The sequence below is a fragment of the Dunckerocampus dactyliophorus genome, chromosome 4, assembly GCF_027744805.1.
Source record: "Dunckerocampus dactyliophorus isolate RoL2022-P2 chromosome 4, RoL_Ddac_1.1, whole genome shotgun sequence".
In the NCBI taxonomy this organism is placed as follows: Eukaryota; Metazoa; Chordata; class Actinopteri; order Syngnathiformes; family Syngnathidae; genus Dunckerocampus; species Dunckerocampus dactyliophorus.
This window is the reverse complement of record NC_072822.1, coordinates 29,881,113-29,908,592: the sequence shown is the minus strand read 5'-3', so window position 1 is coordinate 29,908,592 and position 27,480 is coordinate 29,881,113. Positions and strand designations below refer to the sequence as shown.

Below are 27,480 nucleotides of genomic sequence, written 5' to 3'. Positions count from 1 at the left end.
TTGGTCAATATCTGACTGCATATAGCGGCCAAATTACCGACTCAAGTAGAAGCTTCATGCACGAAGAAGTTTTGTTTTTCAATCAATGAAGCCGTCGTGTGTAGACTTTAATTACTGAGTCCTAGCTCAGTCACAATCATTCACAAGATCCACACAAACTGTCAGTTGTTCCACATAAAAAAGCCGTCTTCTTTTGAGCTTGTTATTTCCTGGTCAAACATTTAACTTTAAGAGCATTTGCACCAAAACATTACCGCAAATTAGGCTGGGAACAGGACGTGCTCCCAGCGACGCTACAAAAAAAAAAAAAACATACGCTAGCATGCATCAGCAGCGGGAGCAAAACTGAGTTTGGTTGTACTTAATTGAAGTATTTTAGAATGTACTCACGTTATTTTTCATCAATCCTCATCCACAAATCCATCAAAGTCCTCATCTTCTGTATTCGACACAAACAAAACCGTCTTCTTTTCCGTTCGCTACTAGTCTGTTAACTTGTCAGTGTTATTCAGCTCCGAAGCAAAGAAGGAAACTTCTCCTGTTGCTTCTGCCAACTTTATTTATTGAACGCGGCCACCAGACAGCAGCTCAGAACACACACACATCTCTCAGCATCGTCTCTCCTTCCTGCTTGCCCACAAGGCAAAGGTTAAACAAGCCCCACTACATAGCTGTCCAGCCAATGCCTGTAACAAGTGACACCGTTTATTTCCTGGTGTGAGACAATGTGCACAATGTGTGTCAATACTGTAATGCCGCTTGTTGTGGGGAAGGAGAGACTCACGTCGCCGATGCACTTTAATGACACTGCATGACTTTACATCCACGCCAACATAAACACACTTCCCAACTCTCTCGAAACTCACAGCTAGCACTGAGCCTAGCTCTCCTGCTCGGGATGCCCACCGTCACTTCCCGTCACTTCCTGATGAATTAAAGCTGTAATGACACTCTGCCGTATAAAAAGTAAAATATTAAAAACAAGTGTAAGACATTACTAGCACAGCTTTGTTCTGTGGGTCGTGGATAATAACAAGCCTAGTAGTGCTGTATAACTTTTATCCGCAGTCCCACAGTGCCCTCTACTGGTCAACATTATTTCCCCCCCCCCCCCCCCCCTTTTTTTCTTTTTCCTCTACTGGTCAACATTCAAACTGGACGCCAACCTGTCTATAGAGGCCACCTGTCTATAGCGGCCACTTTTGCAGTCTCCCTCTAGTGGCCGCTATAGACAAGTTTGACTGTATATCCATGCACTCCAGTAAACAACACAACACACGGCTTTTATGCAGTGATTGCTAGGGGTATCGGTTCGATACCAGCTAAAAACAAGTATCGGATTATATCGGCCTGTATCCGCAATACTGACACTCCAACACAAGCAGTCCATTCCAGCCTCCGCCGCAGCACTTCTATGCAGCGCCCACGTGATCACAACAACAGCGTGTGCTTGCGGGTTAGCAAGGAGTCGGAGTGATTTTGGCCGTGTCCGAAAAAGACATTGGAGATGAGTCCAAAACTTGCCATGCAAACTTGCCATGGTGGCACAGAACCGGGGATGTTTAATGTCACCAACCTCATAGTGCATTGGAAGCAAAAGAGGCATAAGGATTTTCGCAAGATCACGGCTCTCTGAATCATCCACCGCTGTCTGAAGATTTGCAAAGTGTGAGAAACTCCCATGACGGCAGATGGAGTTCATCCCCGCACAGTCACACAGAGTCTGACGCTCTTTTATAACCTGAACACATCAACAGCAGTACAATTCCAACACCATATACTGAATGTATCTCCAACTCACACACGTCCGTTCGTCATGGCAACGACACTTCCTCATTGTCATTAAAAGAACGCAAGATGCATTCAGGGACACGCCAAACATCACAAAATCTTGGCTTTATAATGCGTGTAAATAAACAAGAAGATAAAGAAAAACTTCGTAACTGTTAATTCGGATGTACAGTTTGCTACATTTAAGTATGCTGGAAAATACACTGAAAACAAGTAAATTACGTGATGTCTTTGAAAGCACCCCCTTATTGCTCATAATAACCCAGTTTAAAGTCGGATTCAAATGTTCCGTTACTATTAAAGAGACTAGTGTTAGACAAATACATTTTTAGACTTGTGTGGCATCTTTTAGCGTGACTGACATATTCAGTTCATTTGGAGCTGTTAATACATACAAACGTATATAATCCTGTCCCGCCAGTTATCTTTCTATGAATTTATACAGTAAAAATGTGCATATTTTCGACATAGTTGCTAATGGTGATTAATTAATTCATTTTGAAACTGATTAATCTGATTAAAAAATGTAATCATTTGACAGCCCTACTGGTAACACAAAAGAGTAACATTGACAAACATTAAAAAACTAACAGGGGCACTAGTGGGGGTAGAGGGAAAATGAGCGAGAGTCCCTGAGAAAGAGACTGCAAAGAGTTTCTGGTGGGAGAAAGTAACATTAAAGTGGATTGAAAATGAAGGTTGGCCTCAGCCCCTGTCTTGCTGAATGAATGGTGTGTGCGTGCGTGTGTGTGTGTGTGTGTCTATATACTTGTAGACATCATTCTCAACGTCTAGCAGGTCATAGGCCATTGCCTGCAGTGTGAGCTCATGTAGAAGAGGTGATACGGGATCAAATCCTCGGTCCAGGATGATGAGTTGACTGCGGCATTTATCTGGGCCCTGAAGGAATCAACAAAATGTAGGAATTATACAGTGACTACAAAAAGTATGTAAATATGCTGTTGAGCAATTGCAAGAACTATTGCCACAAGTCAATGGTGAAAAATTGAGGCCCACACACAAAGTTAAAGCCTTCAATGGACTGGTTGCCATTCCTGCACTGCAAAGCCTGATAAGAGGACAAAAGAAGTCCACCGTCCACACATTCTTTTTACCACTGAAATTAGCTTGTAGCTATTACCAACAGCCACCAAGTTGACCCATGAGGCAACGCAGTGGAACCTCAGTTAGCGTACGCCTGGTTAGCATGTTTTTCAGTTAACTTTGAAAATTGGCACAAAAATTTTGCACTGGTTTGCATACATTTTCTGATTAGTGTACAATATGGTGTATGTCGTGTTATTAATACACTGCGTCAGTCCAAATGTGTTCTTAATGTATTTTTATCAGAAAATGACCTTGTTAACTGCACAAATCGCCAGTTCAAAGGCTGTGGACGAACATTTCACCTGTAAGTATGATTGAAATGTAGATTTATGATTGATAGTTTAAGGGTTTTGCACTGTCAATCTCTCAGATATAAATCTCTCAGCTATATAAACGTATCAATTCTGGACATACATTTAATCAGAGGAATTTTACACGATCGAAAATATCTGAGAGATCGACAGTGCAAAACCCTTAAACTATCAATCATAAATCTACATTTCAATCATACTTACAGGTGAAATGTTCGTCCACAGCCTTTGAACTGGCGATTTGTGCAGTTAATAGCTGCACATGCAGGCATCTTAAGGCAACATTTGTGTCCAATCTGAATTAATAAAAGAAGTTCACCACAAATGCAAAAGCTTGTCTGAGAAGTGTTTCTTGCGAGTGGCAATATGGCGGCCGTGTGGCTTCACAAGTCATCGCCAATGAGCTATCCAGATATATAATACAGATCAGTGCTACAGAGTCATCAGTGGCTGGCTCTGTAGTTCATTGCTACAGTTATGCCACAAGTCTCAAAAATGTTAACACAAAACACATTTTGATAGTTTTATAATTATAGTTTAACATGCAGGCAATAATTCTAAATGCATTTAAATGACTAATGAAATAAATGAGCATTTAAGATGACTTTCACCTTCACTGAAACCCTTCCTGCTTCCATATGTTAGCAAGCTGCTAACAAGGGTGTTTTGTGCCGTTAAGCGAACAACACGCTAACCTTTTTGTAATCGTTTCAGCCTTTCATCCACATGGAAACGGCATTCTGGTTGTCCTGAAACGTACACGAAAACGAAAAGCCGGTATTTTCAGATTTTAATTTTTTTTTTAATATTTTGAATATGGTCCAGGGTGTACTCCGACTCTCACCCAAAGCCAGCTGGGATAGGCTCCAGCATACCCGTAGAAAATGGATGGATTTTGAATGTAACGTCAGCGCCCCACCGCCACCCCGTCACGTTACCGTAAGTGAACTTTGACGACAAGCTAACATAATACCTGAATATTTCGACGGACATGACCCACCCCAGTTGACATGCTCCTGATATTTTGTTGCCTTATTCTCCATAATGACTCAGAAGTAATTCCACTTCTCGTACGACTAGATGAGCCTGAAAAGTGGCAGACGACGTACTTATGTGCATGCATTCTTTCTTCTTCTATGGTTTGGTGTGACACGTGGTTGCAGCTAGACGATCAGGATGCATCTATTTACGTGTGGACGCAAATTTTTTTAAACCTGCCAAAAAACCCCCAAATCTCAGGAGCGTTCCTGTGTTGAAAGGGCCTTAGTTGTAGCAATTTATCCTGCTTGTGGTCTCAGCCCAGCTGTCCCTTTAGTTGATTTTTGGTTAGTTTGTTACTTTTCTGTTTTGTTGTCTTTGCTCCATTGTGCTCCATTTGTTCCTGTTTTATTTTTTTATTTTTATTTTTTTTACACACCGTTGTCTTATGAGTTTGCCATCGGAACACCCTAGTCACCATTAGTTTGACTAGAAACATGGCATATCTGCCATCATCTCTAGACAACCTTGACAGCACAGCCGCCATGTTGATAAATGCCTCCTCAAGGTGCTGTACATCGTATAGCATTTTTGTCATGTGACACACGTTCACTTGGTCACTCTCACAGTTTTCCTTTTACACTAGGTCCCCAACTTACGAACACAATTGGTTCCAGACGACCGTTCGCAAGTCGATTTGTTCGTAAGTCCAACAAAAGGTAATATTACCAATGATATAGGTACTACATGTACGTGTATACATATATACATGTATGCGTATGTATGTAAATATGAGTTTGGATGTACTGTAGTTGTAATATTAAACGAGGATAATTAATGAAAAAAACAATAATAAAAATGATAGAATAATACGTAATGATGAGGAGTGGTCGAGCATACGTCGTTGTGGAGGAGGAGGAGGAGTTATTGAAAAAAAGGACAAATGGTCGCCTCTAAAAGAGGTAGTGTTCTGTGGGTGGTGTAGAATTAAGCAGGCCTATTAACTCTTCATAAACTTTAATCACATGCTCTGTCCAGGTTGCATTGTACAGCTACAATTTAGCTTTGCATTTCTCCTTTACGCTCTCTCCCCACCGTCTTCCTCTACCTGTTGGTCCCATTAGCAGTGTCACAGTGCCGTCTACTGGTCAAGCATGTAGCAGTATAAATATGGAGGTCCTACAAGGCAAAATACATGAAAATATAGACCAGTCAGGATGTTCGCAAGTCGGATGTTCGTAAGGGGGGACCTAGCCTGTTTTGTTTTTCTCATACAATACCACACACATATTGTTATGGAAAAGTTGTGTAAAAATGATTAAGAGAAGCAGTCAGTTTGTTCATCAACATCTCCCACCTCTCCCATATTGGGGTCATCAGCCTTGTATCCATCCAGCTTGTCCTGCAGCATCTGGGCCAGAACAGCACAGTCTTTGTACTCCCTGGATAACACAAAAATATTGTCTAAATTATCTTTATTACCGTTAGCTTTGGACACATAAAAATGCATGGGCATTCCATATAATTATCAAACAATGTAAATGCTTGCTTTTATGTTTTAGAAGAAATGTATTCTTTTTGGCTAATTTTATTTGTAATGTAAAAAAAATCATTGAGGCAAAGGGGCCAGGGTGAGGGGTTTGGCTGCTGGCCAGCAATCGTTGCATTGTCGTATACATGCCACACTCCACTGTTATGCCTTGTAAAGCAATTGGAGGGCTCTAATTTATGCTAATTAGGACTATCTGCTTCACACCTGCAATTTATGAGAAAATGGTGCGAAAACAAAGGTGAAAACAATTTAGCCTCTTTAGCATTCTGGGATTTTTTATTTTTTTTTGCTAAATGGCCTAAAAAAGTCACACCAAAAGTAAATGTTAACTATCTGAAATAACTCCAAAAGCTAACAAGCTGACGTTTATCAACCAAAGACAAATTGTTTCTAAGTGCTACTGACATCGAGGAAGATGAGGATTTACATGTGAGCTCATAGTGTAAATGTGACTTTGAAGCCTCACCTCATCCCATCTCAAATTTCATTCAAGATTCAAGATTCAAGAGTTTTATTGTCATATGCACAGTAAAACAGGTAGTTCTGCTATGCAATGAAATTCTTGTTCTGTTCATTCTCCCAAAAAAGAAAGAAAACACAAGAAAATGAATAAGAGCAGAAGAAACATAAATACCAATAAATTAAGAAACACCAACAGAAGAGACATGAATACCAATGAATGAATGAATGAATAAATAAATAAATAAAGTGCTATGAGTGTGTGCGTGTGTTGCGTGCGGCGTGTGTGAGTGCTTCGTTGAGAAGCCTGATGGCCTGATGGGTAAAAGCTGTTTGCCAGTCTTGTGGTCCTGGACTTCAAACTCCTGTAGCGTCTGCCTGATGGTGGGAGTGTGAATAATGAGTGTTGTGGATGTGTGCTTCAGGCCAGGTCAGGTCAGGCCTTAGCTTCAGCTTCGGCCTTAGCTTCGGTCTGCTACTGGTACCCTGTAACCCAGTACCACCTGCCTCAGGGTCGGGTTGTCGGCGACTAAACCGGCTCCCTCACCTGTCCTCACAAGAGGACTCGTGAGGAGGGTGGCGAGACACCCAGTAGAACTAAATACAAAATCTATCAAAGCGCGCCGGCTCAGGAGAGCCATCAGCGGCCATCTAGCACCCCAAACCATGGGTAAATGGTCCCACTGCCTTGTGGGCATCCTTGGTAGAGGAAAAGGCTACGGAGTAAACCCTACAAAATTCGGAGTGGAGCCCCTAAGGCGGTTGGTCGGCGTTCTGCGCCACCTTCCGGCAACTCCTGCAGCTGTGCTGGTACCAACTGTATCGGCTTGTCCTTTCCGTTGGGTCCTACCAGCAATGCCGAGAGGGGGAGCTTGTTGTCTGGGCAACTCAGGTTCTCCATATTTCCCGCCCAGGCTCGTAGCGCACTGGAGAGGCCACTCCAGCGATGTCGCAAGATATCGGCACAACACGGGAAGCGGCAGTTACCGGTTAAGAGCTCTCTCCGATTGGCGTAGGAAACGAGCGCCTGGGGTCACTTCCGACAGTGGGAGAGATCATCACGTCTCATTGGACAGCTCCCGCCCGCCTCAAGCTGGCAGCCCCAGCCAGTAAGGGTGCTGTCCCGCCACAGCTCGCCTGCTCTACTGGGTGTGTAGAGCTTAGAGATTGAACACCTTGACAAGCAAGCTGTAAAGCCTCGCACCAGGCAAAAAAGAAAGTAAGAAGACTCCAGCTCTTCAACTTGCAAGCTGGAATGTCCGGACCATGTGCCCTGGACTCACCGACGACCTCCAATTAATCGACGATGGACGCAAGACTGCAGTTATCGACAAGAAACTGTCAAGACTTAACATTGATATCGCCTGCTTGCAGGAGACCCGCCTGGCTCACAGCAGTTCCATCAGGGAGGCCAACTACACCTTCTATTGGCAGGGCTTGCACAGGACAGCCCTAGGCAACACGGTGTGGGCTTCGCTGGTTGCGGCCATTGAACCACCAACTGGCGAATCTGAGAGAATACTTGCCCTGAGACTGTCAAAAGCAGCAAGCTTCGCCAATCTCCTCAGCATCTATGCACCGTCACTCTGCTCCACTTCAGAGGCCAAGGACCAGTTCTATGAGGCACTAGATGATGCAATATGCAAGACACCTAGTACAGAAGGATTATACCTCCTCGAAGACTTCAATGCTAGAGTGGGAGCCGACTGCAACACATGGCCCTCCTGCCTAGGCCAACAGGGCATAGGCATGATGAACGAGAATGTACAGAGGCTGCTGGAACTGTGCTGTCGTCGTGACCTGTGCGTGACCAACACCTACTTTGAGGGTAAGGATTGCCACAAAGTCTCTTGGAGACGTCCTCGGTCGAAATACTGGCACCAGCTTGACTTAGTCATCACCAGATGTGCAGACCTGAGAAGCGTCCTTCACACTCGTAGTTTCCACAGCGCAGACTGCGACACAGACCACTCCCTTGTCGGTAGCAGAGTGAGGCTGGCAGTGAAGAAGATACACAATGCCAAAACAAAGGGCCCACCACGCATCAACACCTGCAGCGTCAGTGACCCCAAAAGACCCCAGCATTTCAAGGAAGTCCTCAAGGAGAAGATGGCTACCTTAGCCCCAAATGATACCAACATTGAGAGTAAATGGTGCCACCTCTGTGATGCCACCCGCACCTCAGCTATCACAGCATTTGGGAGGAAGGAACGTTGAAACGCAGATTGGTTCGGAGCCCACTGGGATGAGATGTAACCAGTCGCAGAAGCCAAGAGAAACGCCCTGCTGGCGTACAAGCAGAATCCCTGCCCCAGCACATGCAACACTCTCAAAGCTGCAAAAAGCAAGTTCCAGCAGACTGCTCGCCGCTGTGCAAACGAATACTGGCTGAACTTGAGCAGTGGGATTCAGACATCTGCTGACACAGGAAACGCAAGAGGCATGTACGAGACGGTATCAAGACAGCAATTGGCCCCACTGCTACCATGACCGCACCGCTGAAGACCAAGACAGGTGAAGTCATCTCAGACCAGCGCAAGCAGCTCGAACGTTGGGTGGAACACTACCTGGAGCTGTACGCCCCAAAGAATGTTGTGACAGACACTGCCTTGGATGCCCTACCCGACCTCACAGTCATGGAGGAGTTAGACACCCTGCCTACAATGGAAGAACTCGGCAAAGCCATCGACCGCCTCGCCTGTGGGAAGGCTCCTGGAAAAGACGGTATTCCCCCAGAAGTCCTGAAGAGTGGCAAGCCGGTCCTACTGCAACATCTTCATAACCTCCTGTGCCTGTGCTGGGAGAAAGGCTACGTCCCCCAAGATATGTGCGATGCCAACATCATTACTCTCTATAAGAACAAGGGGGAGCGCAGTGACTGCAACAACTACTGCGGCATCTCTCTCCTTAGCATTGTGGGCAAGGTCTATGCCCGCGTCGTCCTGTCACGCTTGCAGAGTCTCGCCTCTCGAGTGTACCCAGAGTCCTAGTGTGGCTTCAGGGCTGGGCGATCTACAGTGGATATGATCTTCTCTTTATGTCAGCTGCAGGAGTAGTGCCGTGAGCAGCAGAAGCCCCTGTACATTGCCTTCATAGACCTGACAAAGGCCTTCGACCTGGTCAGCAGAAGCGGACTCTATAGCCTCCTGCGGAAGATAGGTTGCCCCCCAAAACTGCTCCAGATGGTCATGTCCTTTCATGAGGACATGCACAGCACAGTCTGCTTTAATGGCGGTACATCTGCCTCCTTTCCTGTGAGCAGCGGCATAAAACAAGGGTGCGTCCTCACCCCAACCCTCTTTGGGATCTTCTTCTCCATGCTGCTACAGTATGTCTTTAGCGACTGTACGGAAGGCATCTATATCCACACCAGGGCTGATGGAAAGCTCTATAACATCGGTCGTCTGTGTGCTAAGACCAAAGTCCGGGAAGCTCTGATCCGTGACTTACTGTTCGCAGACAATGCAGCACTGACATCTCACACAGAAGCTGGACAGCAGGAGCTAGTGGACCGCCTGTCTTATGCCTGCAAGGAGTTTGGCCTGACTATCAGTCTAAAGAAAACAAACATCTTAGCACAAGACACCCCCACCCCACCAGACATCTCCATCGATGGTACGCACCTTGAGGTGGTAGACTCATTCACCTACCTCGGTTCGACAATCTCCAGTTCCCTTTCTCTGGACACCGAGATCAGCACAAGTATCGGGAAGGCCGCAGCCACCATGGCCAAGCTGAACAAGCGTGTGTGGAACAACAGTCTGTTGATTGTGAACACCAAGCTGAAAGTGTACCAGGCTTGCGTCCTCAGCACTCTCTTGTACGGCTGCGAATCCTGGACCACACATTCTGGGCAGGAAAAACGGCTAAACAGCTTCCACTTACACTGCCTCAGACGACTCTTGAATATCAGATGGCAGGACAGGGTAACCAATGCCGAAGTTCTCCAGCATGCTGGCACCCCAAGCATGTTTGCCCTTCTTAGTGGGAGGCGCTTGAGGTGACTCGGCCACGTTCGTCGTATGGCTGCTGGCTGCTTCCCCAGAACATTTTGTATGGGGAACTGCGTGAGGGGGCTCGCCCAACTGGAAGGCCGCAGCTCCGGTTCAAAGACGTCTGCAAGCGTGACATGAAGCAGGCCGGCATCGACCCCAACTCGTGGGAAGGCACAGCAGACAATCGTGTGCTCTGGAGGGCTGCAGTCACCGACGGAGTCAGGAGGGCAGAGAACAACAGAAACAACCAGCAAGCAGACAAGAGAGCAAAGAGGAAAGCAAGGCCAGTCGCTACCTTAGCGCCAACTTCCTTTGTGTGCAACAAGTGCTCCAAAGACTGCCATCTAGGGTTGGGTTGTACAGCCACTCTAGAAGATGTAACTGTACATGATTGCGCTACACCATCATCTCCCGAGATGAATGGATGCCGTTTTTTTCGGGATGTGTGCTGTCCTTGATGACGTTGTGTGTCCTTCGTAGGACTCTAGATTTGTAAATGTCTTGCAGTGAGGGGAGGGCTGCCCCAACAATGTGCTGTGAGGTCTTGCCGTCCCATGCAATAGACCAGTGTATTTTTATTTGATAAGGAAATCTGCAAATGCCGTGATTTTTAATCAAGAAAATGTTGAAAACGATTGGAATCACACAGAAAATACATTTAGAATTCAGTTCAATGGTCAAATATTCACATTTATTTTATATTATTACTTTTTGTATTTTTCATCATGCCTCACCTGCCTCCCCTGACCGCACGTCATTGTTAACGTTATATTGGTAATGTTTGCCAAAAACCTGATGCCTGATAGCTAAATGCATGACTACCGCCGGTCTCACCCTCTGTATCGGATTCCAGGATATTCTTTCAGAGTGGCACAGAGGGTGGCAATCTGTTCAGCACAACCCTCCAGCATGTTGTTCTTCACGTCAGCTTTGAAGGGGCTGTAGAAGTCCTGAAAGGCGTCCACTTTATCCAGGGAGAAGACCTGGACCAAAGGAGGAAACATGACGTTAGAGCAAACAATTTAGTGCGTATTTGGATTGCAATTTTTAAGCCAGAACTTGTGCTCAAACATTGACATGAACTGCAAATGAACAAGTAAATCATGCACGTGAGGAGTGCCATTAAAGGTTTGAACACAACTACGTTTAAGATACAATTATACTGAACAGGACATGCAGAAGAACAAATTCATTATGGCAAATTTTGCTAAGCTAATTATGCTAAAAAGTCCAAATCTCTTTGATTTGATTTGAATATAAAGAGTTGAATTTAAGAGCTGATATCTAGCAACTTCCATGGTTTTCTTGATAATAACCGAAATCACTAAAGTTCTTACATGAATAGCTATAGCATTGTACTGACAAAAAATGTAACTCTTAGTTATATTCGTCCAAACAAAGGTACTTTTAGTTGTATCAGGCATTAAAATGAACAAGAAACTGAAGAAACAAGATTGGTTTAATCATTTTTTCCATGACTGTATTTAGTCCAATACTACTATGTGACTAGTACAAAATTACTACATTTTTTTTACTATTTGACACAAACCTAAATTTAATTTGATGCCTGCTTTAGAGTCATATGAATACGTGGGAAATCAATTGTTCAATAATATACTTTTTTGTTCAAAATAACACAATTAAGAAAATAAAATAACAATTGAAATATTCTTGGTATAGAAATCTGTCTTTGTGTCAATAAAAGTATAAATTATAAGTTCAGGGTTATGATCGCACAGGTGTATCCGACTAGCAGCACTATTAAAGCTATTTAGACGAAAAGAAGGAGAGGTGAGCTATTTGTGTTTTATGTGACTGCCGACATTGAAATTGTACTTGATTTACAAAGCACATTTCCACTCAGAGTGCTCATTTGTCATTAAATGCACGCGTCATGTTTTTGTTTTTTAAAACACTTGTAAAAATACTAAGATTATAGAAAATATTCTTTGGTGAATTACTCAGCATCAGCTGGTGAGCTACTGCTGGCTTACGAGTTACCTGTTGGAGAAGCCTGTGAAACGGTGGTACCAATTAACACATTTTACGGACTATTTTTCATTTTCTCGACAATAAGGGACAAAGTGAAAGTCAACACAAGAGGGGTCGTGTACATTTACCTGGTCGCACATAAGCAAGTGCCAACAGGGCAGACAGGCGATTCCGGTGCATGCTCATCAAAATAAAGCCCAGTGAAACATTTTTATGATCTTTTCAATTGTTTTAAAACTAATTGTGGTCAATATGTGCGTAAATAATAAGCTACAGTATATACCTGCATGTATCTTGATAGCATAAATATCCATTCATACAATATATTACTTTACATTGTTTTCAATGCCCACTGCCTCCACTTTATTAGGTTTTTCTCAGCTCGCCTCTATTTCGGTTGGTATCTAAAGCCACTTAGTAAACTTGTTTGGTAAAGTACATGGTGCATTTGACAAGACAACGCTGTGCAGGCTTGTGTTGCGTCAGTCACTTATGCAACTCAGTTGGGGCAGCATGACCGCCTTTTTCCTTGAAACGTAGTTTTGTCTTATTCCATGATGTTGTCATAAAACAGGCGTGCTGCCTACATTATAAGAATTTTGTTCATTTTCAGTTGGCAGTACACAGACAGTAACCTGCATTGACTGGCCACAACATTAGGTACACCTGCACATGAGCTGCATCAAACATTCTGCCTGTATGGCTATCATACTAGATTTTATACATATGTGGTCACATTGTGGTCAAATATCACACCCCTCTCAATACGTGGAAGTATGCGCGTTGCAATCTTAAACTTGTTTCGTAATGTATGCGGTGCAAGACAGCTGTATACGAATAATAGTGTAATGCCCCTGGTTGTGGGGAAGGAGAGACTCACGTCGCCGATGCACTTCAATCGCTTTATTCACAGCGGAGAACTTTGCAACAGTTCACATTCACACCAGGGCTGCTGTCGGCCACAACCCACGCCAACATCCACAACAACTCCAACTTTCCCCCACACTTCTCAACACACCCACCTCTCGCTCGTGACGTCGCACCGCCACTTTCCAAGCCCCGCCCCTTAAAGGCCCAGGAACACAAGTCACAGATATTACACTGCCCCCCTCTTTAATAAGCCCCTCGCCCCGAGGGGTCAACAACAAAATCCCCAAACCTTGGCGGCCTCCGCCTCTGTGGCCGGCCCTGACTTGACTCCTGTGCGCCTCCCCTTGGCGCCAGCGGCTGAACAAGAACAACTGTGGTGGGACCCGGTGAACTTGAGTCCACCCCACGTCCCAAGCCAGCTGGTGAAGCAGGCTCTGCCTCGAACTGGGGAACATCCCGGCCCCTGTAAGGTGCTAACCGGTCCCGGTGCAGGGCAACTCTTCTGCCTCTAGGGGGAACTGCAACTCTGTAGACTACTTCCCCCACCCGCTCTAGCACCCTGCACGGTCCATCCCAATGACTGTCTAATTTAGGGCAACGTCCTTTTTTCCGTTTGGGCGTGAAAACCCAAACCAGCTCACTCGTCTGAAAGTCACGCCCCTTGCTGCGCACATCATGGTTCCTCTTCTGCCTCATACCAGCCTTCTCTAGCTGACCTCGAGCAAAGGCATGCGCCGCTTCCAGCCGATCCTGCAACTTCCGGGCATACTCCAGTCCCGGCCGGTCCTCTGCACTGCCTGGTGGCCTCCCAAACGCCAACTCTGCCGGTGTCCGGATCTCCCGGCCCAACATCAACAGGGCAGGAGTACAGCTTGTGGAACTCTGGACTGCTGAACGGTAGGCCATCAACACTAAAGGAATGTGCCGGTCACAGTCACGCTGATGGTTAGAGGTGAGGATGGCCAGCTGCTGCTGCATAGTGCGATTAAACCGCTCCACTAGGCCATCACTTTGCGGGTGCAGGGGCGTGGTGCGAGTCTTTTGCATATCCAGACGCTCACACAGGGCAGCGAACACTCTGGACTCGAAATTCCTGCCCTGGTCACTGTGGAGGATGTCCGCAGTGCCAAACCGACTAAACATGCCTTCCAGGAGCGCATCTGCCACAGTCTCTGCTTCCTGATCTGGCAGCGCATATGCTTCCGGCCATTTAGTGAAGTAGTCCATTGCACACAGCACATACTTGTTCCCTCTGTCCGTTTCAGGAAAAGGCCCCATAATGTCCACGGCTACCCTCTCCATAGGCGTCCCGACCCCTTGCTGCTGGAGTGGTGCGTGCGACTGGTCCTGGGGCCCCTTGTACGCTGCACACTGGTCACAGCGCCGGCAGAAGTCCTCCACATCTCGTCGGTGCTGACCCCAGTAGAATCCCTGGCGCAGCCGTCTGAGGGTCTTTGTGCTCCCGAAATGGCCTGACCCGGTGCCTCCATGACATGCTCTCAGCACCGCCTCCCTGAGAGCTACAGGCACCACCACCTGCCACCTCTCTTCCCCAGTCGCTGGCTCCTTCCAAGCACGCTGCAACACGCCATCTTTGATGCGCAGCACTGCAAACTTGCTCCACAGGCCCTTTGTGCCAACCGACAGTCCCATCGCGCTCTCCCAAGTTGGCCTCCTGCCACTCTGGACCCACTGTCGCACCGGTTTGAGATCGGCGTCCTCTTCCTGCTTGACCGCCCACTCTGCAGCATCCACTGCCTCCAGCGTGCAGCATGACGGTCCACCAGCTGTTTCATCACCGCACAGCTCCTTTTCTCTGGCGTTGCGCCGGTCGCAGTAGCTGCAGCCGTCCACAGCACACGGCCGCCGGGAAAGGCCGTCAGCGTTAGCATGCTGAGTACCTGCTCTATGGATCACACTGAAGTGGAAGGATTGCAGCTCCTCTAACCATCGCGCCACCTGGCCTTCCGGTTCTCGGAAGGTCATCAACCACTGGAGTGCTGCATGATCAGTTCTGATGGTGAAGGGCACGCCACAGAGGTAGTACTTAAAGTGGCGTGCAGCCAGCACAACAGCCAACAGTTCACGCCTGGTCACACAGTAGCGCCGCTCACTTTTATTGAATGTTCGGCTGAAGTAGGCTACCACCTGTTCACCTTCTGGCCCCACCTGCGATAACACCGCCCCCATGCCGACATTGCTAGCGTCCGTGTCCAGCACAAAGGGCAAAGCTGGGTCTGGAGCGGTGAGGACAGGAGCGTTCGTGAGGGCCCTCTTGAGGTTGGAAAACGCCTCCTGACAGTCTGGCGTCCATGCGAAGGCCTGGCCGTTCTGGAGGAGGCGAAACAAGGGTGCACCGATGCAGGAAAATCCCTTCACGAACCTCCGGTAATATGAAGCTAGGCCCAAGAAACTCTTGAGCTGCTTTTGGTCTCTCGGGGCCGGCCAGTCTCTGATGGCGCTGACTTTCTCCTCCAGTGTGCTGATACCACTTGCATCCACCTTGTGGCCCAGGAACGCCACCTCTCGCCGCATAAAATGGCACTTCTCAGGATGCAGCTTCAGTCCAGCCGCCGCAATCCTCCCCAACACTAGCCTCAGGGAATCTAGTGCGGCCTGGAAGGACCTCCCATGGACGAGGACATCGTCCAGGTACACTAAACACTGCTGCCTGGGAATATTTGCAAGCACAGTGTCCATCAGCCGCTCAAAAGTCCCTGGTGCATTGCAAAGTCCGAAACTCATGACCTTGAATTGCCAGTGCCCCCTGATGGTGCAGAACGCGGTCTTTGGTCTTGACTCAGGGGTGAGGGGGACCTGCCAGTATCCACTGCGCAGGTTGAGCGATGAGAACCACGCGGACCCCAACACCAGGTCCAACGTCTCATCAACCCGAGGAAGCAGGTAACAGTCCTTCTTCGTGACTTTATTCAGCGGTCTGTAGTCCACACAGAACCGCGGCCGAGAGCTGTTCTTCCTGGGGACCATCACAACGCCTGACGCCCACGGACTGTCAGAGGGCTCGATGATCCCCGCCTCAAGCATGGCCTGGATCTCTTTATCAGCCGCCTCCTGCCGGACCATGGGCAGGCGACGAGGCCGCACCTTCACTGGACGTGCGTCCCCAGTGTCGATATGGTGTTCAACAAGGTGCGTGAGGCCCACCTCATTTTCATTGAGGGCGAAAATGTCTTTAAAGTCCCACAGCACTCGCCACAACTGCTCTTGCTGACCAGCATCTAGGCCAGTGCAGTTCTTTTCCCAGATGGATCGGATTGGCTCCATCCGGTCCTCCACAGTAGGCAGGCTGGGTGGCACTGCCCCCCACTTTGGACCAAGCCTCTCAGGGCGAGCAAACTCTACCCGTCTACTCGCCAGCTGCTGTGGTGTCGCCCCCTGCTGGGCACAAGCCCTCTTCAGGCGAGCGGACTCTGCCCATGTCGACAACGGCTGCTCTGGTGTCGCCCCCCTCTGGCGACGGGACCTCTTCAGGCGAGCGGACTCTGCCCCTGTCAACGACGGCTGCTCTGTTGTCGCCCCCCTGTGGGGACGGGACCTCTTCAGGCGAGCGGACTCTGCCCCTGTCAACGACGGCTGCTCTGGTGTCGCCCCCCTCTGGGGACGGAACCTCTTCAGGCGAGCGGACTCTGCCCCTGTCAACGACGGCTGCTCTGGTAACGATAACACCGCCCACCTGTGCGGATCAGATGGGGTCTCACTGTGCACCGCGATGTCTGCAACCGCGGTGTCAATGGACGCTGCTGCAGTCCGTTGAGTGGGGCTGATAAGCTTCACACGCTGACCCCCTGGCAGGATAATCACTGCAGCTCCCAGGTCCACCACACAACTTGCAGCCTTCAGGAAGTCCCGGCCTAATATGCATGAGTCGCACACATCTGCCACCCAGGCCACAAAGGACTTAGAGAGACCCCCTAGGACAAACTTGAACTTCCCTTTTCCTTTCATCTGGGCTGTCTCCCCGGTCACTGTTCTCAGCCTTGTCAAGGTTGGCTCTATAATGGTTCCCACTGGAACGACGTCAGACCTTACTATCGTGGCCGAAGAACCAGTATCCACCAGGGCCGTGCAGGCAACATCTCCAATCTGCACACAGACATGACAGGGGTCTCCCACCTCCGTCCAGCCCACAGCCACAACAGCTGTATCGTCGGTGTGCTGGTCCCTGCACGCAACCCCCACATCTGCAGGCGGAAGTTCCCGGTTGACCACTGAAAGGGCCCGTGCCATCCGGGCTACACGGGCCCCTTCCCGTTTCCCCACGCGTCTTTCAACAGCGGCGCAGCAGGTGACCTGGTTGACCACACCCCCAGCAGGTCATGGGGCGCGTGCGTCGGTCACCCCCTTCCTCATGCTGGGCTGAACGGGCCATTACTGCACAGACCAGTTCCTCCACCCACGGCGGCCTTTTCTCCATCCCTTCTGCCGCTATCGCAGCCGAAACAGGGTGGGACGGCGTCTGCAGCGCCCCCTTGGCTGCAATCTCCCTCTCCATGGCGAGCGCAAGGGCCTCATCCAGAGTGGTGGGGTGGGCGAGCTGGACATGCAGGCGCAGCTCGCCTGGTCTCAGTGCTTGGATGAACTGGTCACGAATCAGCTCGCTCTGGATTGAGCCCAGCATCCCTGCATATGCGCGCCGACCCAGGGCCTCGATGTCATGGGCGAGGCAACGAAGCTGCTCACCTGGCTGACGCTCACGGTGCTTGAATTCACAGCGTGTGGTGTCTTTAACATTACACACCCCGAAACGCCTGTGCAGTGCGCCCACTAGCGTGCAATAATTAAGCCTCTCTTCCGGGCCCAGCAGCAGTAAGCAGGACGCAGCGTCATCTGTCAACGATAATGCCAGCAGCACCGCCTTCAACCTCTCAGTCCAGCCTGCTGCATCAGCCACAAGCTCAAACTGTGCCTTATAGGCTTCCCAGCTCCCTTTGCCAGAGAATTTCAGTGCTTTCATAAGGTCCCACATGTGCTGATGGGCGCCGCCATGTTTGTTCCTCTCCGCGTCTTGACGCAGCTCCAACATGGCCGCCGCGCTCTCATTTTGGCGAGAAACGCCGGAGTCATGGAGTCCGTGCTCCGCGAACTTTGTCTCATGCATGCTTATTACACACTCGCCGTCTTCCTTTTTCACCGTCGGTCGAGCGCCGAACTCACCAGGCATTTCAATCACGCACTGGTCAGCTCCCTCCTTCACCTTCGGTCGAGCGCCGAACTCACTGGGCATGCTCCCCCCACAACAGCGGTCGTGCAGCGGGGTTGAAACCGAAACTTCTGACACCAATGTAATGCCCCTGGTTGTGGGGAAGGAGAGACTCACGTTGCCGATGCACTTCAATCGCTTTATTCACAGCGGAGAACTTTGCAACAGTTCACATTCACACCAGGGCTGCTGTCGGCCACAACCCACGCCAACATCCACAACAACTCCAACTTTCCCCCACACTTCTCAACACACCCACCTCTCACTCGTGACGTCGCACCGCCACTTTCCAAGCCCCGCCCCTTAAAGGCCCAGGAACACAAGTCACAGATATTACAATAGTTTGAATAGAAGACTTAGAGATGAAGCAAATATTCTTTGAATAACTACTCAACATCAGCTGGTGAGCTACTGCTAGCTTATGAGCTACCTGTTGGAGACCGCTGTGATAGCTTCACTGTCTAAAGCTGTACACATTCTGTGTTTCTGGTGCACAACTTCGATATACAGTGTTCAGTGTTTCGAAGACAAGCAATAATTATTGTAATGATAGCAAGAGAGCAAGATTGTTAAGTTGTGATGATGATTGATGTACCCCATGAACAAGAGCCGCTTATAGCTGAAAGACGAGCTAGCTAGATGCCGCCAGCCAAGCATTCAAACAAAAATGCCAGAAAATGGAATGAGATTGAAACTTGAGCGATCACACACGCTGGCATAGATAGGCTTCGCATGCGACAAGCTGTCGTCAATTGACTGCACATTTTACGGGCTATTGTTCATTCTCCCGAAAATAAAAATAACATGAGAGCAAATTGGGGCATCTTAAATAGTATTATAAAGAACAACATTAAGAAAGCAGACTACCCTCACTATTTTATGGTTGCAAACACTAACAGGAATGACATGAAGGAGGTAGTTGAAATGTTTAATGATTATTTTGTAAATATTGGACCAAAACTGGAAGAAGAAATTCCAAAACAAGACACAACGGACGGATGGAATGATATTATTGATAGGAATCTCAATTCCATGTTTCTCACTGTTGTAACTAAAAAGGAAATCAGTGTCATTGTTAAACATGTTAAGGCAAAAACATCAACTGATTGTCATGGAATTGAAATGGAAACAATTAAGAGGGTCATCAATGAGATTGTAGACCCGTTAACATATATTAGTATCTTATCGTTTCAGACTGGAAAATTTCCCAGCAAAATGAAAATAGCCAAAGTGGTTCCAATTGTCAAAAATGGAGACAAACATCAATTTACAAATTATTGACCAGTTTCTTTGTTACCTCAATTATCTAAAATTTTCGAGAAGCTATTTAATAACAGGTTGGACAAATTTATTAATAACAACAAATTACTAGCAGGTAGTCAATATGGATACAGAGCTAACATTTCAACTTCTATGACACTGATCGAAATCACGGAGGAAATCACTACTGCTATAGACGGAAGATATAACAGAAGATGTGCAGCTGCAGCATTTATGGATCTGACAAAAGCCTTCGATACACAATATGTTAACAACAAAATTAGAAAGGTATGGAATTAGAGGAATAGTCCTGAATTGGGTTAAAAGCTACCTTGCTAACAGGAATCAATTTGTAAAGCTAGGAGAATATCTGGGAGTTTAAATATTACATGTGGTGTACCCCAGGGGTCCACATTGGGACCAAAACTGTTCAGTTTGTATATAAATGACATTTGTAAAGTAACAAAGGATGTAAAATTGGTCTTATTTGCAGATGATACCACTACCTTTTGTTGTGGGGAAAGCACACAAGAACTCATTAAAAAGGTCAAGGATGAAATGGTCATATTAAAATCATGGTTTGACAGGAACAGATTATCCTTGAACTTAAGTAAAAGTAAAATAATGCTATTTGGAAATAGCAGAAGGGATACGTATGACCAAATACAAATAAACGAAGTGGATATTGAAAAAGTGAAAGAAAACAAATTCCTGGGGGTTACAATAGATGAAAAAATGAGTTGGAAATCTCATATTAAATATTTACAACAAAAGGTGGCGAGAAATATCTCTATATTGAATAAAGCAAAATATGTTCCTGATCAAAAATCACCCCACACTCTGTACTGTTCCTTAGTATTAGCATATTTAATGTATTGTGTGGAGATATGGGGAAATAATTATAAAAGCAATCTTCACTCACTCACTGTACTGCAAAAAAGATCTGTGAGGATCATTCATAATGCCAGGTATAGAGAACATACAAACCCTCTATTTTTAAAATCACAGATAATAAAATTTGCAGATTTAGTGTTCTTTTAAACAGCTAAAATAATGCATAAAGTTAATAATAACTTGTTACCCAAAACCTCATACAGTATTCCTCTATCAGAGAGGAGAAATATGATCTTAAAGGAAAATTAAACTTAAAACATTTTTACGCGAGAACTATACTGAAAACCCACAGCATTTCCGTATGTGGAATTAAATTATTAGCTTTGCTTCTTCCTACTCCTTTTGGACATGTGGAACAGTGAAAGGATGATTCATGAGATGTATTCCATTGTAACCTTCATGTTCATATAAACTAAACCAAACCAAACCAAACCAAACCAACAAGAAACAAAGTGAAAGTCAACACAAAACGTGTCACGTATATGGTCAGACATACACAACTGCCAGCAGGGCAGACAGGCGATTCTGTCTTATTATCAAAATAAAGCACAGTGAAACATTTTTATGATATTTTAAAACGTTTTCAAACTACCTGTGGTCAATATGTAAATAATAATAAGCTACATATGTGTAATGTATCACTTAACGTTTTTTCTACTCATTCCAACTCATTTTTAAGGTGTGGTGGCTTTTATTTTGTAGTGGCGGGCCGCCACGATCAATTACTTGTAGCGGAAACCCTGTAATAGGACTATAGGGGTGTTATTTCTGGAGGGCTCTGATAATGTTACAAACTGTAATTAGAAGCTCATAAACAGGTCGTCTATGCTCTAACTTTGAAAATATTCCATTTATAAATAAGGAATCCTACTTGGCGGAAACTCACTTATCACGGAGTGGGTCTGGAACCAATTAACCGCAATAAACGAGGGATTACTGTAATCTATATGGTGCATACAAAATCAAGTGAAACTATTGTCCTTGTCGTCATTGCACTTTGCACTTGGCTGTAGTAGTAAGCAGTAATAAATCATAATAATAATAACAATAAGTAGTATGAGTTGGTGCTATGGATAAGTAAATACAATCTTACTTGAGATTCATAGGGTAGAAAGGCGACATGGATCTCTGTCAAGGCCTTCATGGCTTTGGAGGCTCGAGATTTGGTCAAGAGGCCGAACATGGAGTCTGGAATTGCTGTCATGAATGAAAAGTTTATAATTAAATTCAAGAAATATTCAGCAAGAGTTAAGCAATTAAAGCCAATTTGAACTTTTTTTTTTTCCCAAAAAGTGGTGATTATGGTTGATTATATTTTTTTCATATGTATACTTACTGTGTTCATTTATTTTCAGTTCGATGTTTACATGTACTATTTTATTAATCAATAATTAATAATTATTGCTGTTCTGGTAGGTCTTAGGCCTTAGGCCTTTTCAATCTTCTATATGTGTACGCTACATATGGCTGCACTGATAATCAAGCAGTCTTTAATTCTTGACTAACAGTGTTAGCATACAATGTCACTTTACAACAGTACTGAGAAATCAGGCATTTGTTCATCCTTTTTAATTGTTCAAGCCCATTTCTCACCAGTTTGCAAACATGTGGCATACAACGCATTGCCCAATACAATGCATGTGCTCATTTAAGGATGACAAAACTACAAATGTTTTCGTGTTACTCACTGTCAGTGAAGAAGACATGGGCTGCTCTGTACTTCGGAGACCTTGGATCCCTAAAGTCATCAATCAGACCCTCAACAGACTGTCAATAGACAAACAGTTTTCACATGAACAGATGCTGCAATTTATACTTGTGATGTTTTGCAAGAACTAATGCAACAGTCTTTGCTTGTTTATTTTCATTTATTTATTTGAAACCCTTGAAAAGAATGAAAAATGAAATCTATATTTGTTTTATAATCATTAAACATTATATGCACAGCACTGCACAAGTGATATTACCTCATCTGAGGGTCTGATCAGATAGATGGCCTCCATGCTTGGAAGAGGTTCCCGGCACTTGGTTATGTCTTCTACAACTGAGTAAAGGAACACAATTTTATTGAGTGATTTATCAGATTTACTACTAGATCTACTACTAATAATCAGACATACAGTGCTGTGAAAAAGTGTTTGTTTCTTATTTTTTTGCATGTTTGTCACACTTGTTTCATATCATCATACAAATTTAATATTAGTCAATGTTTTTGTTCAGCAGTGGTTTTCGTCTCGGAGCTCTGCCATGCAGGCCGTTTTTGCCCAGTGTCTTTTTATGGTGGAGTCATGAACACTGACCCTTTTTGACATGAAGTTGTATGACATCCCCATCAGCAGTGTAGCATATCAACAGTGACTAACCTCCCACTTTGTTCCGTGAGTGGAGTTCTGGATGGATTTCGGTGAGGAGGAACGTAGTTCCGGTTAGTTGCTGGGGTCACTTAAGTAAAGAGTTTGGCTTCTCAAAAGAGAAATACATTTGTATCACAAAACCATTACTTTGGAAAAAGTCAGACCTCCAAGTTGCTCTGTGTTATTTCCTCTCCGTTCGTATCGCTATGTGTTCTCTGCGGTCCATTCTTGTGTGTGTTCCACAGTGTTTACATGCGTGGATGGAGACTGCTGTGACGCTAGAGTCTCCCGTTGCAGCAGTCGCCATCCGCACATGTAACAATAGGTCAATAGGTGGGGCAATCACCTTTGCACACAGGGCCATTTAGGTTTGGATTTTTTTTCTCTCTGAATAATGTTGGACAGTGCCCGAAACACATGAAAATTAATCAGTCATTTACTACTACTACTTACTCAAATTTAGGTATTTGAGTAAGTCATTTGGGAAAGTATTGATACCCAACTTTTGAGTTTTTACGATACAGTAATCCCTCGTTTATGGTGGTTAATTGGTTCCAAACCCAACTGTGAATTTACGCAAAGTAGGCTTTCTTATTCATAAATGGAATATTTGTTGTTTTTGGTTTGAGCATAGAAACAACCTGCTTACGAACTTGTAAATACAGTTTTTAACATTATGAGAGCCCTCTAGGCATTAAATAACACCCCTATAGTCACCTTTATATTCCTATTACCCAATATAGACATAATAAGAGGGTTTTACATTCCTTACATTCAAAGAAAAAAGCAGCGGCATGGAAACTTGTTGGCACCAGAGTAAACATATCAGGTAAGTTGACTGTACATTAATTTACACAAACATTTATGTAAGTTTACCTTCAATACTAGCAAGATCTGGTACTAGCAAGAGTACTCGATCAACAACGCTATTTCTCCTCTGAACTCCCTTGATAACCCAAAGTTCCCTCCAAATCTGACAGTCAATAAAAACCGTGGGAGACGGAGCACATCGCTCACCACAGCTGTTCGTCGCCATAGCCAGTGAGCTTAAAAAAAAAACCCAAAAAAGCCTGTGAAATTACTGTGCTGCACATTTCTTCAGGCGTACCAACCAAGATAACCAAGATGACACTATCATAACCCTTCTACTTGGCATCCGTTACACATGCACACTGCACTTCTACGTGTTGTATTCTGCTGTTATAACTGGTAAAATGTATAAGATGTTGTTTTAATCCGATGTTTTGTGGCTCCAGACGATTTTACTTTAGTGGGCGAGAGAGTGAAATGCCTCTTTTGATAGCAAAGGTTGCCGACCCCTGCCCTAAGAGATGAGTGAGGAGCTCGGCCATCCGGGAGAGAGCCGCTGCTCCTTCACATTGAGAGGAGCCTGTAGAGGTAGCTTGGGCAAGTGTGCAGACAGCTTCATGCATGGAGCTTTTTTTTTCTTTGGAAGTAAAGAAATAGTCCTTTTACTTCAGTTGTTACACTTTGTGAATTTGACTTACTGTACTGTACGTGTAATATTTTTAACTGTGGAATAGTTTATTATTCTACTGCACTATAAATTATTACGTACGTTGTGTTGTTTGTGTACATGATGTACATTTGATCTTATTGTTAATGTTAACTTTTATGAATGTTTACATCACTGTTGTTAATGTGATTTTGTGTTTTCTGTTCAGAACATTCCAGAAGTAAATGCACTCGCAAGACAATCTGAAGGACAACAGACCATGCACAAAGAGGTGGATAATAAAAACGTATGTATGCACTACAGCTTTGGAGGATCATTTTTTAAGCAGTTCTTTTTTTTACCCATGCTTGTTAATAATGTGCTGAAACTACTGCTGATCTCATGAATTTCCTCTGCCTTAATTGCAAAGATTGTGGAATATTTTCTGCTATTCCAATGGGTCTATTCCACTTAATGTTACAGTACATGTACAGTTTAAAGTGCTACCATTTATAACAGGTTTAGAAAACGTGCTATATTGTAGGGATTATTTATCATTAAAAGTTCAGTCTGGGCATTTATAGAAAAAAATATATTTACAGATTACAATGTATTTTAAAAAATACACACATTAGTTGAGTAGGAGTGTGTGGTGTTTTGTATGGACTCCAACAATTCCGGGACGTCATCTGGAGTGTGACCAGCGTGTTTGAGAGGGTTTATGTCCAGCATGTCCTCCATCAAGTAAGTCAAGTCTGTTAATTTGCTACTAAGACTTTTATGTAAACACAAACTAATAAGTCAAGTAATAATTCACAAACTTCTAAGTACAAATGAGATCCTCTATAAACTAATGCATAACTATTAAAATAAGAATATGGTTTGATTTGCCTAATAAAAACAATGTTGAGCCCTCCAGCCCTCCAAGATATAAATGAATAATATAACAATTATGAATAAAAAAATACATTATTTGTAGATATCCAAACAACTACAATGCTCAACTTTAATGCTCAAATGTACTGTATATATAAAAGCAATATTAAAAATAACCATGTTGATCAAAGTGCTATACAAATGGGCTAACTAGACAGAAGTAATAAAGGAATTAATAATAATAATATGATTAAAAATAAAAGGTTTCTCTATGAACGTCAGATAAATGTGCTGACGGATGGCTGCTCTTCTCTTTCCAGCAACACATAATCCTAAAATAAATATAAAACAACAACTTTTGTTAGGCCACCCCATCTTTTTTTCTTTACTTTGCGGATTTGACGGCACATCGCAAGAAGCGAGAGGGTGTGAACACGTGACATATCAGGAAGTGTTCCGAAGGCTAGACTGTCCCATTTCACATCTGGAAGACTCTCATAAGAACCCAGCCTTCTTCGACCACATAGGCTAGGTCTTTGAAGGAAGCAGACCCAGAAATGGGACACACCTATTGTATCTCATTAATAATGGATTCATTTTAATTTTAGAATATGCCCAGGGCCAATACAAAATGAGCTGCAGGTTGAAAATGTGTGTTGAGTTATTTCGTGGGGACTGTACAGCCATACTGCTGTCCAAGCTGCACACTCAACACTCTGTAAATTACAACCAAGTGTATGTTGACAACAAGCTGCATGAGGTGGTACTCACTGGTGATTCCCTCGGACATGATGTCTGTCATCTTACAACATGAGGAAATCATCCTCATGCTCAGCTTGTCCACAACAAGCACCTAAAAACAAAGTTGGACAAGCCTCTTTATAGCAGGGGATTATTAACATCACATCTGCAAATGCACCAAACATGCACATACTTTCCATTTTCCCTTTTCTCGTGCCTTCTTGATGACGCCATTCATTATCTCTGTAAAATATAGTTAGACATTCATAAATGAACCATGAATTTTACACATTTCCTGCCATGGCTGAGACTGAGTGAAAAAAGGTTCTCCTCTCATTCTGTGTGGAAGTGGTATGTTTTTGGTGTCTTTGTTCTTCCCCACCCTGTTTGAAACACTTTCTTAAGTTTAGAATCAGTCAACTTGAGCAGATAACTAGTTAGCTCGGTAGATTGCTATTGTTGTCATCCGTTATTGCCTGCGCAGGCTGCGCAAAAAATAATAGGAGTGTAAAAGTGACTACTGGGGTGTCATTTCATGTCTACAGGGCTCTATTAATGTTAAAACCCGTATTTAGAAAGTCATAGACAGCTTTTCTATGCTGTAACTATGAACATATTCAATTTATTAATATTGAATCCTACTTATTCACTTGTCGTGGTCGCGCCTGGAACCAATTAACCACAAGAAACGAGGGATGACTGTATTGTGTTTTTGAAGATATATTGTGATATTCTACACAGTTCATCCATCAATACATTTTCTATGTCGCTTATCTTCACTAGGGTATGCTGGAGCCTATCCCGGCTGACTTCGGGTGACAGGCGGGGTACACCCTGGACTGGTCGCCAGCCAATCGCAGGGCACATATAGACAAACAACCATTCACACTCACATTCATACCTATGGACAATTTAGAGTCTCCAATGAACCTAACATGCATGTTTTTGGAATGTGGGAGGAAACCGGAGTACCCGGAGAAAACCCACGCACGCACGAGGAGAACATGCAAACTCCAGACAGAAATGCCCAACGGAGATTCGAACTCAGATCTTCCCAATCTCCTGACTGTGTGGCCAACATGCTATAATTTTCTATTTTAGGCAAGTTAATAGATCTTTAGCTATTTTAGCATACAATTTTTTAAAAAGGTACACAGTAAAATACCTAGCTTCAGTACAGTGGAATCTTGGTTAGCATCATGAATCTGTTCCAGATTCTGTTTTTCATCTGTTTTCACCTTCAATGAAGATGATGTGAGAAGTACAAAGTTTGCCTCCAAGCGGTTTACTAGCCAACAAAAGGCTGGACATCGAACAAATCAGATTGTTTTAGCCCCCGGTTCATCTCTGGCAAACTTTTCAAATGCCGAGGTGATAGGAACAAGCCCCTGGCGTTGTAGCGATGCTGGCGTTTCATGTGGCTGACAAAGTTTGTTGTGTTTTCTTCATCTCACTTTGGAATGTTTGCAGAGCATTTTGCAAAATGTCTTGCCCTGAAACAGTGAGAAGTCCCACACCATTGACGCCATATGTGTTTAGAAGTTATGACAGGCCGTTTGCAGCATGTCACAGAAAAGGAGCGCTTGATTTGCTCACCCTACAGGACAGTACGGGTAATCTCGC

General features: G+C 44.9%; 1 protein-coding gene across 6 annotated transcripts in view; it reads right to left on the bottom strand.

Annotated features, from left to right (window-relative positions):
- stxbp1b (syntaxin binding protein 1b) overlaps positions 1–27,480 on the bottom strand; it is a 45,723-nt gene that overhangs the window by 17,076 nt on the left and 1,167 nt on the right. For 4 of the 6 annotated variants that reach the window (XM_054773665.1, XM_054773662.1, XM_054773661.1 and 1 more), the window contains exons 2-9: positions 26,051–26,100; positions 25,888–25,969; positions 22,398–22,474; positions 22,119–22,197; positions 21,524–21,627; positions 11,028–11,176; positions 5,545–5,629; positions 2,561–2,691 (exon numbers count right to left, since the gene is read on the bottom strand). In XM_054773665.1, coding sequence (XP_054629640.1) covers positions 2,561–2,691; positions 5,545–5,629; positions 11,028–11,176; positions 21,524–21,627; positions 22,119–22,197; positions 22,398–22,474; positions 25,888–25,969; positions 26,051–26,100 — 757 coding nt within the window. Of the gene's footprint in view, positions 1–2,560; positions 2,692–5,544; positions 5,630–11,027; positions 11,177–21,523; positions 21,628–22,118; positions 22,198–22,397; positions 22,475–25,887; positions 25,970–26,050; positions 26,101–27,480 lie in introns of those variants that run through there. The other 2 variants (XM_054773664.1, XM_054773666.1) reach the window with 2 other exon arrangements.